Raw genomic sequence first — 15,207 nt, forward strand, 5'->3', positions numbered from 1 at the left:
GTAAGTGTCTTCCAACCAATATAGTATACACAATATCTATTTCTGGTCAAACATCTAATTGATCCTAACCAGTTTTATGATATCTTAAAAATTGTTGCTTGTTCTGACTACGTATTACATTTTATAATTTGACTCTGCTAATACTTCCAAACTGTCTGCTTAAATGTGCTGTCAATTGTTCTTGCATTGCTCGCTCTGCTTTCTTAGGCCACTAGATTAGTGCAGATTTGTTTTCTTTTCAGAATAACTTGACATTTACAGGTACCATAAGTGGGGATGTGTGTGTGTGGAAGGAACACATTCTAGTAAGAATTGTGGCCAAAGCTCATACGGGCCCTGTGTTCACCATGTACACCACACTGAGAGATGGCCTCATCGTCACCGGGGGCAAGGAAAGACCGTAAGTGCTGCTCTGTTTCATTAATACACTGTATTACACATTGAGCTCACACTATGCAGCAGGGTTGGATGGTGGTTTTAGTTTTATCATATATTATCTTTGAAAGAGATGTTATGATTAAAATATGATATTGTAATACCTTGATACCTTATAATGGAAAACATCCCTTTGATTTTGTAAATAGTTTTGTATTCACTTTATCAATATTTGCAATTATGTGCTTATCTAAATGAATGTAATAGCAATAAGACTAAATACATATGAGAAGGAAACTTCATCATTCATGTTGTCCTCCACAGGTCAAAGGAGGGAGGCGCTCTGAAGCTCTGGGACCAGGAGCTGAAACGCTGCAGGGCGTTTCGATTAGAAACTGGACAGATCATAGACTGTGTTCGCTCTGTATGCAGAGGAAAGGTAGGTTACAGATAATATTGCCCTCAATAAAATTATCCAGCTAATTCTCCTCATCTCAACTGTATTTTGACACATTTTGCTAATTTTTGTGTCAGGGTAAAATCCTTGTGGGGACCAGGAATGCAGAGATCATTGAAGTAGGAGAGAAGAATGCGGCGTGCAACATCTTGGTGAACGGACACATGGATGGTCCTATCTGGGGCTTGGGCACCCATCCCTCCAGAGACGTATTTCTGTCTGCGGCAGAGGATGGCACTGTTCGTCTGTGGGACATCCCAGAGAAGGTCAGCCATGTTACCTATCTCTACCTATCTCAATGTTAATAACGTTGTTAATGTTAATAACAAGTATGTGCTGATCTTGCATGGCCTTGTGGGGAAACAGAAGATGCTGAATAAGGTGAACCTGGGCCACCCGGCGCGTACCATCAGCTACAGTCCTGAAGGAGACATGGTGGCCATCGGCATGAAGAATGGAGAGTTCATCATCCTGCTCGTTGCCTCGCTCAAAATCTGGGGCAAGAAGAGGGACCGGCGCTCTCCTATCCAGGATATTAGGTAATGATAGCAGAGTATGGCACTTTACAAGAGGTGCAGTTGGGTTCATTGATATATGGGAAAAGTGGTATATTGAGCCAGAACTTGCCTTTTATAAAATATTTGAATATTTGATATTTGCTGTGTCTATGTCTTTCCTCAGCCCTATGAGAGATTTTCTGTTGTTATTTTCTAACTATTTAAGAAAGAGGCTACTCTGATTTACCTACAAGCCTGTTTTGTTCTTATTTCCACCCTCCAGATTTTCAAATTAAGTTTGGGGCTAATGGCCACCATATTGTCCCAGTACAGACTGTACGGTTGGGCCCATGCTGGGCATGTTGGGGCCCATGAATCAGCCCAATTTTAATGTATTTTCATTTATTTGTCCATTTGCATATTAATTTTAGTTTGAAAGAGAATGAATAATCAGTGGCATCAGTTTAAACATCTCAGAATCAATATTTGTCTTTTTTGGATAAATGGGTCAAAGCTACACTACACACTACAAAGTAAATCTGACAGAAGACGGGTGTTTTGTAACACTGCATGTCTTCCTTACAGGTTCAGTCCAAATTCCTGTTACTTGGCCGTAGGCTCTACTGAGAGTGCGGTTGACTTCTACGACCTGACGCTCGGCCCGCAGCTGAACCGCATCAACTGCTGCAGGGACATCCCCAGCTTCGTGATGCAGATGGACTTTTCCGCTGACAGCACTTACGTCCAGGTATAGACTGCGTGAGGGTTCATCCACTTTGCAGTGAGAAGGCATATCTCAGATAATGGCTGGCTGTACGAACCTAACCTGTAATGCCTTGAATCAGATATCCACAGGTGCTTACAAACGACTCGTGTATGAGGTGCCGTCTGGGAAGCAGGTCACAGAGCAGTCCCATATTGACAGGATTACCTGGGCCACCTGGACAAGGTGAGAGTAGAGTGTTAAGACTGACACATGTATGTTGGAGGAGTAACCTCTGTTACTGAGCCGAAAATGTAATTGCTCTCTCTCTGTATCCAGTGTCCTTGGGGACGAGGTCGTAGGGATCTGGTCCCGCAACACTGACAAAGCAGACGTCACCTGTGCCTGTGTGTCCCACTCAGGCCTTAACATCGCCACAGGCGATGACTTTGGAATGGTAAAGCTGTTTGACTTTCCATGTCCAGAGAAGTTTGTAAGTATGATTGCATAATATTATTACTACTGTTTGTTATTTTGCCAATGTTTTTTTTATTTATTAGATGAATATTATGAGTAATATTTACACTATTGCCATTTGTCTGATGATAATAGATTTAAGTGTGAAATGTTTCTCTTCACCTTTCTGAGCTTAGATGAAATCATAAAGCGGTGGTATCAAAAAAAAGACAACACGCCATGAATCTGACCAGGGAACACTGAGATGAATGGGCTCAAAACAACACATCTACTGCACCATATTTCACCAGGATTGTCTCATTTTTCTCCAAACACAATCTCATGCTATCAGTATAATTTGAAAGATTAGAAAATCACATAAAAATCTTCATATAATTAATTATTGTTTTTAATATACCTGTTACAAAATCATCACACATTTTTCAATCTGTGACCATTATTCAGCATTCTTTTCATTTACTGAGAAATGTGTAATGGAGATGAAATGATGGAGTTCTGCATGAGATGACAACATGATCACTTAACTGACTTTTATATCATGTCTGGAACTGTCACATGCCCTAATATTTCTGTGCACTGTAATATACTGTAAATATGTCTGCCCCTTGGATGATGTGTATATGATCTGTTTCAGGCCAAACACAAACGCTTTCTGGGCCATTCTGCGCACTTGACTAATGTACGCTTCACAAATGGAGATCGCTTTGTTGTTAGTGCTGGTGGAGATGACAGAAGGTACGACTGAGACTCCAAATAACAACATGGTTTACAAATGATGTGACAATCAAATATTAAGCGACGCGTCCTTTCCTCTATATCCTTTCTAGCCTCTTTGTGTGGAGGTGTGTCCATGCCCCTCACTGAGGACCACACCTGCCTCAGAAAGTCTGGGTGTCTCACAGCATGGCTCTCCAGAGAAAATATTCTGCTAAAGGATGCATTTAAACGAAGAGGAGGACGAGGACAGACCTGGCAGCTTGTAAATTGAGTGAAAGTGGTGATCTGACTTACTGCCTCAAAACTAGGTGCATGCATATGTGAAAGGCTCATTTTCATCACAGCATCAGTCCTGATTGTGAACACAGGTGGAGGGCATACAGCCCTGCTCTCGCAACATCGCATCATCATTGAAAAAAAAAAAACACATCTCTCTAATACAGTATGTGCATATCATTTCAGTGATGGATTATTTTTTAAGAATGAGCGTTATCTGTGTACATGTCCCAAATGGCAGTTTTGCCACTTGGCAGGCCTATGAAATTGTGTTTCTGACAATGCCATTTTTTAAAAACATGTAGCAAACTGAATTAGCCTTAATCTGAGTGTTCAATTTATGAGGGTTTGGATTCTTTTTGTATTATGTTGGTTTTACTTTTTGGATCATGTAGTCATTTGTTCTATTTTTACTGGTAATTCCAAATCCTGTGGCCTTCCTCCTGAATGTAACATCCACTGTTATGTTCTGGATGTCAGCATGCCAAAGCATACTATGCACTGTACACCTGACCTTGTCACTGTGTTACCCTGATGGTTCGTTTATGTGGTTGTGTTGTTGACTGGGTGACCTCAAACCTCCCTCGGCAGTGTTCCCCTCATGACATGTTAAACGTGTGCATACTTGTTTGAGGATTTGTTTGTGGTTAGTGGGTGTGCATGGCTTACTGGAAGACAATCCATCTGAACCAAATTCTTCAGAAAACAAAAAAGAACAGCTGTAAATTGATGTTTCAATGCACTGTTGCAATTCTTTTTGTCAGTTTTCAGTGTGCTGCTATGATGTATTATTGTTGCATTTTCATGAATATGAATGGCGTGACATTTTTCAACAGTAAGTTCATGTTTTGTGTAATCAGATATATTGCTTAAATGGAATGTTTTATCAGAGAGAAAATATGAAAAGTGCAAAACATTTTGCTCCTAACTACAGACTAACTACAAAAAATTGTTGCTGCATATTTTGATTTACAGTATACCAGTGTAAATATCATTTGTATATATTCTTTTTGTATATTTTTTGTGAGATGTTTCTTAAATTCCACTTTAATAAAAAAAGGCAACCATGAACTTGAATTTTAAACTTTGCGTGATATGTATTCACTGTGATTAATGTGACCAATTAATAATGCTGAAAAAGTAACACTTGTAATGAAACAAGCAGTGCTCAAACTAACCTTTTATCAATTATCAATAAATAGAAACATTTCCTGGCTGCCCTTTCATCATTCTAATGTAATCAGGAAGTGCATCATGTGAGAACAATTAACTATATAAAAAACAACCTCTCTTAACATCAGAATTTTTTGGACGCACACCAATTTACATATGTGAAATTCACTCAATTTTATTTTAGATGAAACAAATAATATAGCTTAGCCCTTCATAGATATGGCCTATTTACATATTTTACACACAAAGGCAAATCTAAGCACTGAATACTCAAAACACCTCAACTGAGCCTTTGTTTTGTTTGAATACATGACAAATTACTAGTGAATACTGTGAATAAGCTGTCAATGAGCATTCTTGACTGTCACTATCTGCAAAATAGCACAATGATTAATCGATACCTCTTCTTTTCATTCAGTTCAAGTAGTTTCACACCTAAAAAACGACACGTTTTTGTAGGAAAAATATTATCTACCGTTTTCACTGTGACACTAGATGTAGTTATTAGCTAATTGAATTAGGAATTCAAAATATCAGAGATAGACCAGTATAATATAATACCCTGAGTCACCAGTTTATGAGGTACACATGTACTGTTAAAGGCAATCCCATATAATAACCCTCCAATGAATTCTATCTTTGTCAAACGTCTTCAGTTTTTGTTGACATTGTGTCAGAGACGTGTTGAAGAATGTCTATGGTAATTGTTGAAGTAGTTATAATAATATAATATTGCATTATATTAGGAAGTGTCTCTAATATTCTAATGAACTGGTGAATCAGGGTATTAAGTAATATTGACACAGGGAAGCAGGGTCATAGTTTGACAGAGAAGGAGCTGCCACAGGAGCAGCCATGATCAGCTTGAGGATTCTTGAGCACTAGGAAGGTGGAGCGGATCAGCTCCTGGGTGAAGTCCACAGTGGCTCCTTTCACAAACTCCAGGCTGTCCTGATCCACAATAATGCCCACTCCTCCCTGCTCAAACACGCTGAAAGCAGAGCAGAGTGGATGCAAGAGGGAACAAGAGTTGATTGGGTTATTAGACATTAAGGAAAACAATGAGGCCAGCGTTAAACAATAACTTGAAAGCTAGATTAGTGGTGGTTTACCTGTCATCTTCATTCTTGTTACTAACAACAGAAAACTTGTACTGAAACCCGGAGCAGCCTCCTCCCTCCACATGTATTCTCAGGTACTCGCCCTTCCCCATGATTTCCCCTAGTCTCTGGATTAAAGGGGGGACATGAGCATGATGAATGAGGTGCAAAGCACAAAAAAACAGCTCAGCACATTAATTAACACAGTGGCTGTGTGGCAGTGGGTTTTAACATAAAATGGTTCTGATTGACTGTCCATAATTACATTTTAGATATAAACAATTTTGACAAATAAGAATTTACACTTCAGTAAGTCAGAATTCAATACTCCCTATAAAGTAAGACTCTGATCTGACATAATGTAGCTGCTCCACTGTCAACACTGGATTAACACTATCCCAAGAATATAACCACATCCGCACATCTTCACTAACTCATCTGTCACTTGAAGCAGCTTCATGTATAGTTTTTGGCCTCCCCTGGCTTCCCATACATCACAACCCAAACGTATCTTTTAATTAGGATTTTCAGGCATGAGAAGAGTATGATGCTTAATCATGGGTATCTGCTGACCTTCACACATGACTCAGTGAGGTGTACTTTATCTTCGGATGGACCTGACACCGCTGGCTTCTCATGGGTTGAGGCGCTGCTGAAACGCTGAAGCCCCGCTGTGTAAAGGGGTAGGGGTTTTTGAAGAGGCCGGTGTAACTGCTGGCTCACATTGAGGTTGTTCAGAAGAGTCGATGCCCTGCAAAACATTGATGTTACAATCAGATGTGATCAGATCACATGACAGCAGGAGGACTTGTAACGTTACTGGCCCCAGTGCTAGCTTGTTACCTAACGGTAGCATTTAAGGCTAGCTTGCTAACTACCCAACGCTAGCAAACTTTCACCTCCTCCCAGAGATGTTGTGTACAGGTTTTAATCAGGGATATCCCTAATGATATCAACGATATATAGCAAATTAACGTTACCTTGCAAGACTTAATACTTTTGACTTTGACGCAGTTATCATAGCTCCTCTCACGAATGACATCTTCCATAACAAATGTTGGCAAGTCCCACCTCCAACCGTCGTCAAGAACAGATCGTACCCTTATTGGCTCAAATGGTTGTCTGTCAAATACATACGCCCAGCGCTATGCCCACATTGGTACAATACGGGCATTTTATTCGTCAGTTTACCTGCCAATCATGAGGCATTTCGGTTTTGACCCGTCGATTAGACTTGAGGGGTAAGATACCTTGGTTTTGCCTCTCAGGTACAGCTCTCCTATGGGATGTATGCCGCCCCCAACAAGATCCACCAATCAAATGTTTATATTGAGGTTTAGATTACAGATGAGTGGTTTCTTGTAATGCTTGAGGTTTTGATCTGCCAATCAAACGCAGGAGGCGGGCTCTTTGCGCTAAGTGGGTTTCCTGACAGGTTAAATTTCGGGCTAGAAAACACCTGCAAAAAAATAGGCGTTACTTCGAGCTCGTGATATAAGGAAATAAAAATTGCTAGGCGGCTATCATTCACACTTTGCTGACGGGAGTGTTTCAAAGGTACAGCGTGTTTATTCACATTTTGTTATATTTCTGTGTATTATTCTAATTAGCGGACCGTGTTTGTGTTGTTTATCGTAATGTCAAGTGGTAGAAAAGTATTTCTTCTTCGTTGTGTTAAACTTGCTTGTTATCAGTGCTACATTCTGGACATTTGGGGGAACAAACAAGAAGTCATATGATTTAGCACTTTCTGCTGACTGCTCGGAGTCAGACTGGTCTGAAGTTTACTTATCTGTTGCGTAATAACTATTTTCTTATTTTAGAGTCTCACACAAAAAAAGAAACATGGATGTCCGGACAGGTTTCATCGTTTTGATCTGCTTAATGGGCTTCACCTGTGCGGAGCCAGTGAAATATATCGACTGCGGTAAGTTTCATTTGACCGTCTTAGTGAGAAGATTTAACGTTACTTCTGTGACTGTTAAACGGCCAATCGTTGACTTTTAAGTAGTAGTAGTCTTGTAGAGTTAAACACGTTTAACTGAATCCAAACTGAGTGAAGAAATCCACTGATTTAACGTTATATACATGTGCTGTCCTGAAACTATAAAATGTCGAAAATATTGAGAATTATTTAATTTCTCACATTTGTGTTTAAGGGGATTAATTGAAATTGCTTTTGTCCAACCAGTACTTTAAATTATATAAAGATTTAATTTTACAATGATAGAAAACAGGCAAAAAATCCTTACATTTGAGAAGCAGGAAATGGCCAATTTTTTATTTTTTTTTTTTCCCTTGATAACAATATTAAATTTGTTATCAAAATTATTTAATTTTCTGTCAGTATTTGATTAAAAGCTTCAGCACTAATTGGCACGTTTCATGTCTGGATCTACATCTGTCCCACAGATATCATCACTTGTCGTGAACATTTAACACATCTACTTCCACAGTAACCTTCTGTGGTTTTTCATGTTTCATTAGGAGTTCCTGAGTGATCAAAAATGGAAGCAATTTTGTATAGCACTTCTATAAAGTTTGGGGACTCGTGACAGGTTTTAAAGTGATCAAAATTCAAGAGTCCAAGAGATCCTGACTTTTAGTCTCTGGCATGGGTCAAGTTCCATAAATACCTGATCCTACATCTCTCATAATGTAACTCAACAGACCCCCCTGATGACATCGGGCTTATTTATTTTCAGTTGGGCTAAAGCTTCCACCGTAGCTACAGAAGACATTATACAGCTGAAGTAAACTGAGCACCCACGTGTAAAATCGGTGGAGCGCCCCTCTAACTTGGCATTATTACTTATTGCTGCATAAGCCTAACTCGTATAGCCATAATGAGTAGGTTTTAAATAAGATTGGGTCAAATAGTTTTGACGTTAAGTCACTTACTTGCTCTACAAGCACAATACATTTTTGAAAACTGGGGTCAATTTTCACTGTATGTTTAAAATACTTGGCCAATAAAGTTGATTCTGAAATTAAAACATGTTTCATGTGATTGTATTTCTATTGTCTGAAGTAAAATTTCATGTAAAACAACAAACAAGACGATTTGTGTTAAATAACTGTCAAAATGTGAGGCCTTGTTAGGTAGACCTTTTCACTGTCGGGAGTAAAACAGTGATCCTAAATGTCTTATGACAGTTTCTGTGACAAAAGGTTTCAGAATAGTTTGAAAACACAACTTTAACATTAACAAACCACTTGAATCTATCATGACCCTTGTACAAATGTAACAGTCACTTTTTTTTTTCTCTCTCTCTAAGCTAACCTGGAATGATCAGTTGCTGGGTTTATTATTTATTTTTGTAGTAATTACTTTCAGCCTTAGTAAATGTAATGCCTGCGTACAACTGGCTTGCTAAAGCATGAAGCAGCCAGTTAGATTTACTGTTGTGTAATGTATTTGTTACTTCTAATGGAAATTGAACCTATTTTTAACAAGTGATATTGAGCACAGCAGTATTACATTTACTTATTTATTTTTTTTTGTCTTTTCCCATGTTTCTCTTCAGGCTCCTCTACTGGTAAAGTGGCCATGGTGGACATTAGCCCTTGCGCCAGTCAGCCATGCCAGCTACACAAAGGACAGTCCTACAGTGTCAATGTGACATTCAACAGTGGTAAGTTGTAGCAATACTTTGTCCAACAGGCAGAACATAAATACATATGATTTTTAAACTTTTGATCTCATGGGCATGTTTCATCTGTTGTAGCTGTGGAGAGCCAGACGAGCAAAGCATTGGTTCATGGTATTATTGCTGGCGTTCCAGTCCCCTTCCCCATTCCCATAGAAGATGGCTGCAAGTCTGGAATCCAGTGTCCCATCCAGAAGCAGCAGAACTATCACTATCTGAACTCACTTCCTGTGAAGTCAGAGTATCCCACAGTAAGTAATACATGTGACATTAGCAACAATCTTCTTTTTTTTTTTCTTTTTTTTCTTTTTAATGTAACAACATTTAATAGGAGTCTGCAAACAGCTGCTGCAGTTCCAGTCCTCCATACTGAAATGTGACAAACAACAAATTTACAAAAATATATAAATATTAACTAGCTGTTACTAACTCTCTAGCTGGTCAGACCTGTTTGTTAAAACATATGCCTTCATATGCGCCCCCCCCCCCTCCTCTTGTTGCTATGTTTCACTTCCTCAAATCTCAATTTTAAAAAAGAAAATGTAAGATCTAAAGCACACCTTGTTCACTGACCTCTTCTGTTTTTCTAGATAAGGCTGGTTGTGGAGTGGGAACTGAGAGACGACAACAAAAAAGACTTGTTCTGCATCAGGTTCCCAGTTCAGATTGTGAGCTAAGCTAGCAACAGTACCTCTGAAGTGGTGGTTTGTTTGTTTTTAAAAGGGATTCAGCTTTGAGTAAAAACTAAAGAAGAATGTAAATGACTCTAGTTAAGATCTCATTTTATTCATTCATCAAATTGCTTTTTAAGATGTGTCTTTCACTAGTTTGCAAGACTTTGCCGCACACGCACATCTTGAATCCTGCTGAAATAAAATAAATGGCTGATTTTTGCTGGGATCTTCCTAACATTCAATTTTAAGAGTTGTGGATGTGAAATAATGCAGTTAATGTTTATGTAAATGACCCTGAACTTCATTCCACTACAGTGCAAATGTCTTACTGGCTGCTGTGTAGTCAGAAAGCTACATACTATACTTCTTCTTTACTAAAACTTGTAATATTTCTTACTGACCTTGTACTACAAGACATATGGGATATGAAAATTAAATTCTAATAAATCTAATGTACCCAAGTTGCATTATGTGTCTGTAAAAAAATTTGTGCTCAAAAGACCATTATGGCAATTTACAACTTAACCTTATGTACTTGTTGGACACTCGTTGATGCACTCCAAATTTCATAAGCAAACTTCATCAATTTTCCCAAACTTAGCTGAGCAGTAGTGAGGAAACTACAACTTCTCGTGTTTTGTTTGCCTTGCTATAAGACTAAACATCTGCTTCAAAATGCTCTCCTTGGATTGTTTTTATTCTTGTGTGCGATCAAACATTTGGAAATTTTTACTCTGGTAGTAAAAATTAAGACTGGACATAATTCTGAGAATTTATTGGGCTGAGCAAAGGCCAGCAGCAAAGAAACAGTATGAATGCAAAGGGAACCGATGTCTGCTCATAACCAGGTCACATGTACAATAAATCAGCATTTTAGAGCAGCTCTAGAAGTTCAACAAATGCTGTGCATTCTGGGGGGGGTTTGACGACAAAACCACTTTTTTTTTTTTTTTAAACTCAGGATAGCTTATTTACATCATGTTTGAAATGCAAGCTTGAGTTGCAATGCACTGTGCAGTATGGTGGAAAAACCCCCAAGTAATATTCAAACACAATTAACTTGATTGGTATTGAATACAGTTCCAGCTTAGTTTGACACACAACCTTTCAAATAATTTCCAATTGTTGCTGACCTAGTGATCCATGTGAAATGACAGTGCCACAAAATAGCTTTTTATATCTGTCAATACAAAAGTTACTTGTACTTTTCTAACCAAAAGTCAGTCATTAAGGCAGTATGAGTTACGCTGAAAGAATATAGCATTTGGCTCTTTCACTGAGACACCTGCTGAATATAACGTGCTGCTTCTTTCGCAGGTCATTTTGATGAATACAAAAGGTGCAGATTTCTCAAACAATGTGCACAGTTGGAAATTTGTAATGCGGAAGCTGGAAGATCTTTCCACAGTAAAGTCAACAATACAATGTTGCAACAGACTCCATACAGCCAACCCCTAGCAGTCACTAAACTTAAGTAACTAACATGAAGTCATTCACTGATATGAAAGTCAGAACAAAGCAAAGTTGATAGGGCAGGCTACCCCTTATTATAGTGGAAGCTAGGCAGGTGGACATCACATAACAGGCTATAATATTTGACCAGACTTGGTTATTATTGACTCATATCCAAACACCCACATCATCAACTTCTACTCCGCTTGTACAACTTTTGCAGCATGTTGGTTCTTTTTATTGTCCGTTTTGCTTCAGCCTCTCCAGCCGCTGCAGCAAAGCATTCCCAAAGGCTTCTCTGTAACCCGGACTCAGCGTGTCCAGAAGCGAGTAAACAGTCTCATGATACTGGGTGCTCAAATCCTCATCCACTTGATTGAAGGCATAGCCCACCACCTGTTAAGTAGAGTGATTTATTGTAAAACTTGGTTTGGGGTCTGAAACACAATGAGAAAAACAAGAAACCACTGTCTCCCTTTTAGTGCATCTTACCTTTAGTCCTGCCTCTGTGAGTTCCACACAATACCGGTTTCCCTCTCTTGTTTCCACGTTTATGTAGGCCACGTCTGACGCACTGTTGAGACTTTGTGACACGTGCATTTCAGCGACGGCAAAAAGTACGTCATTGACCACTGCTTCTGCCTCCAATCTCATGTCCTTGACGTCACCGAGCTCAACACAGTCCTCATCAAATGAAGAGACTATGGATTCCTCAGGCTGGCAGTCTATCTCCATCCCCTATAACAGCACAACAATATTATTGATGTTACTGTATGCCATTAAAACTTGTTGACAGCCACAATGATAGAAAGAGTTCTCCATGTTCACAAACACTGAGTACACTTCAGAAACCCCACAGTTAACTAGGACTGTGTCAGAACAAGCTCTCGACTGTCATGGCAACAAGCTACATTCATTGGACTTAACACTCCTGTTAAGTATTATCTATACTGAGACTGTAGTAAAATAAGAGTGTCTTTTAAACAAAGCCTGTAACATCTGATCATAAACCTTTAAAAATATATATTTGTTCAGCTGCAGTGATCCTTAATTTCCTAGAGGTCTATTCTCGAAAGAAAAAAGGAGAACTGAAATAAACATGCATCTGACTGTTCTGTGAAGTCTTTTTTTAAAGTGCAAAGTGGACTATTTTTAATATCGAACATCCTTCAAGAGTAGTTGATTGTGTGAGGAAAGGTAAACCAATTCGACGTACTTAACTACCGTGTTGGACCAAAGTGTCAATGAGATGATTGGGAATTTCCCAACCAATTATAAATATTCAACACAGACAGTGAGAACACTTTCAGACACTTCCCTACTTGGTTTAGTCGTAATTCATCAGGGCACCAAATCTCCTAAAAGGTCCAATGTGTTCCCAGAGACGAAGACTAATGTTGTCTCCAATGCTGAGTTGGCTAAGTTTTTTCCATTTCATCCTAAAATGCTTAAAGCAATTGAGAGCTGATGGCTGAGCACACTGCTGTGGTAAGGTGAATTCAGTTTGCGGATCTATTGCCATATAATCCTAGTCATGTGGTACAGCATATTCTGCTGAAAGAATATATATATGGACATACATACATATACACAAACACATTAACCTGTCCCTTCCACCTTGCTGACACTTATCTGATGTGGATGTTACAGGTAAAACACAGTGGATCTGTCATTTTATGGGAGGAGAAAGCATTATTATGGTTTGTTCCTTTGTAATTGTAGATTAAACCAACACACAGTGCCAGTAACGGTAGACTTCAAGTTGACTGAACCACCACAAAATCCCACTTTGACCATTTTTACAATTAGATTAGGCAGATTAGAATTAAATAGAGATATTAAGACGTTTGTCATTTCTTTTGGTTTTTTCAAACTTTGTTTATTGATTTTCTCCATAAAATGACAGTAGAAATAGGTGCAATCACATAATAAACAACTGTAAACAGAACCCCATCCACCCTCCCTATGGTACATACCTCCCTCCAAACTACAAGACAATGACCTATGAACAACCATAATAAATACAATAATAAAAGGATAAAGCCATAATACATTAGACCAACAGAAAGGTGACTATCTTAATAAAAATAAAAAAACATATTGCCACAACAAAAGATACCTCAGCCTGAAACAGTCTGAAGACGATACTCTTGACATGTAAAAGAAAGGGGTTCCAAATCTTTACAAAATTTGTTAAAAGAACCAGATACGGACAATCTAATATTTTCTAATTTAAGAAAATATAGCATCTCTAATCCAATATCAATCTTGTGACCAACAGAGTAGCAAACGCTATCATGTATTTTTTAGAGGAAGAGAGATTAAGTAAAGAGGGTGGCACCCCAAACAAATCAGTAATAGCATTAGGAGTAAGCTTTTCACTGGATACCTTAGATAAAGTGTCAAAGATCTCAGTCCAATATTTACTTAAAGAAGGGCAAAGCCAGAACATGTGCATATAATTTGCTGGGGTTCCTTTACATCAATCACAAGATTGAAATTTGAACCCTTAAAGCTGTATTGGGCTAATCAACAAATCGACAGATCGTTGAAGACCTACTGGCACATACACCTCCCTTCAGTAGTGGAGGAAGTATTTAGATCCTTTACCTAAGTGAAAGCAGCAATACCACAATGAAAAAATAACAAATTACAATCAAAAGCACTGCATTGAAAATGTTACTTAAAGTATAGAGGTATCAGCAGCAAATTGGACTGGTATACTTGTAAGTATCAAAAGTAAAAGATAAATGTGCATAATATTTTATGAGATGATCATATTTTTTGTGTGTAAAAATCTTGATTTGTAAAGTTACTAGTAATTACAGCTGTCAAATACCTGTAGTGGAGTAAAAAGTACAATATTTAACTCTGAATTGTGGTGGAGTAGAAGTATAGAGTAGCATGGTATGGAAATACTCAAGTACCTCAACTTTGTACTGAAATTCAGAACTTGAGTAAATGCACTTAGTTACTTTCCAACACTGCAAGTATTACACGTGTATTGCCGTCCACAGCCCATGTAATAACTTTAACACTACATGTTAATTTATACTATTAAAAAGATCTACATCACAGCGACATCGTGAGGACTCTGAGTAAGTTAGCCTTGTTGTGTAGCTGGCTGAGGCGAAATATGTCTGGTGACTGTCCCTACAGACATCATAGTTTAGTATTAAATATGGGAGTAGTAGTTTCATGCAAATGTTATAATTCGGCTAATTCATATAGTTAGCTAGACTGATCTACTGTAGCAAACTTAGATGGCTAACATGGCTAACACATGCTGCATTTTTGGTGTAAACTCTGGGAAAACTAAGCCACTGCACTGGTTAACGGTAGCAAAATAATTAACCGCTCTGTGGGCCATAAACGTATTTCAATCTTTATATTTAAAACGTGCATAATACATATAATTAAAAACGGTAACCACACGTTTGATCTGATTAAGTTACAATAATCATTTCTAACCAAACTGCGTTCATTTTTCTCACCTCCTCGCTGGCTGTGTTCTTCCGGCTTGTGGAAGCTTCCAGCCCACTCGGAGCTCCCAGTAGAGAAGGTCCAGTCAAATGAGCGTAAACTAACGGTAGATAGGTAACTGTTGAGGCTCAAATTTGTGGACAACCAGAAACTGAAGTCACATTAACGCTCTG

At 38.5% G+C, this 15,207-nt stretch overlaps 4 protein-coding genes across 9 annotated transcripts in view; 2 read left to right on the plus strand and 2 right to left on the minus strand.

Annotated features, from left to right (window-relative positions):
* The window catches only part of eml5 (EMAP like 5), a 39,245-nt gene extending 34,666 nt beyond the window's left edge, over window positions 1–4,579 (plus strand). For 3 of the 5 annotated variants that reach the window (XM_044223933.1, XM_044223934.1, XM_044223935.1), the window contains 9 exons: window positions 243–400; window positions 700–814; window positions 910–1,098; window positions 1,199–1,371; window positions 1,915–2,077; window positions 2,175–2,278; window positions 2,372–2,525; window positions 3,144–3,244; window positions 3,337–4,579. In XM_044223933.1, the coding sequence (XP_044079868.1) occupies window positions 243–400; window positions 700–814; window positions 910–1,098; window positions 1,199–1,371; window positions 1,915–2,077; window positions 2,175–2,278; window positions 2,372–2,525; window positions 3,144–3,244; window positions 3,337–3,373 (1,194 nt within the window). In that variant the 3' untranslated portion in view covers window positions 3,374–4,579. Of the gene's footprint in view, window positions 1–242; window positions 401–699; window positions 815–909; window positions 1,099–1,198; window positions 1,372–1,914; window positions 2,078–2,174; window positions 2,279–2,371; window positions 2,526–2,685; window positions 3,245–3,336 lie in introns of those variants that run through there. The other 2 variants (XR_006380799.1, XR_006380800.1) reach the window with 2 other exon arrangements.
* Window positions 4,580–4,834: 255 nt separating this feature from the next.
* isca2 (iron-sulfur cluster assembly 2) lies at window positions 4,835–6,915 on the minus strand. Its single transcript, XM_044223936.1, has 4 exons — window positions 6,756–6,915; window positions 6,349–6,526; window positions 5,788–5,903; window positions 4,835–5,666 (listed from the first exon to the last, which is right to left on the minus strand). Exons 1-4 carry the CDS (start codon window positions 6,815–6,817, stop codon window positions 5,492–5,494), a joined length of 531 nt encoding a protein of 176 aa, XP_044079871.1. The 5' UTR covers window positions 6,818–6,915; the 3' UTR covers window positions 4,835–5,491.
* Window positions 6,916–7,209: 294 nt separating this feature from the next.
* Window positions 7,210–10,566, plus strand: LOC122888986 (NPC intracellular cholesterol transporter 2-like). The gene is made up of 5 exons (XM_044223937.1): window positions 7,210–7,332; window positions 7,599–7,702; window positions 9,303–9,410; window positions 9,504–9,676; window positions 10,016–10,566. Exons 2-5 carry the CDS (start codon window positions 7,621–7,623, stop codon window positions 10,100–10,102), a joined length of 450 nt encoding a protein of 149 aa, XP_044079872.1. The 5' UTR covers window positions 7,210–7,332; window positions 7,599–7,620; the 3' UTR covers window positions 10,103–10,566.
* A 291-nt stretch (window positions 10,567–10,857) lies between these two features.
* Window positions 10,858–15,181, minus strand: LOC122888987 (gsk3b interacting protein). 2 transcript variants are annotated; one of them, XM_044223938.1, is made up of 3 exons: window positions 15,046–15,181; window positions 12,044–12,289; window positions 10,858–11,947 (listed from the first exon to the last, which is right to left on the minus strand). In XM_044223938.1, the coding sequence occupies exons 2-3, from the start codon at window positions 12,284–12,286 to the stop codon at window positions 11,789–11,791; spliced, it is 402 nt and encodes a 133-aa protein (XP_044079873.1). In that variant the 5' UTR covers window positions 12,287–12,289; window positions 15,046–15,181; the 3' UTR covers window positions 10,858–11,788. The 2 variants fall into 2 exon arrangements, with proteins under 2 accessions (XP_044079873.1, XP_044079874.1); XM_044223939.1 differs by having other exon boundaries at window positions 15,023–15,063.
* Between the last annotated feature and the right edge of the window lie 26 nt (window positions 15,182–15,207).

This window comes from Siniperca chuatsi, linkage group LG15, assembly GCF_020085105.1.
Source record: "Siniperca chuatsi isolate FFG_IHB_CAS linkage group LG15, ASM2008510v1, whole genome shotgun sequence".
Lineage (NCBI taxonomy): Eukaryota > Metazoa > Chordata > Actinopteri > Centrarchiformes > Sinipercidae > Siniperca > Siniperca chuatsi.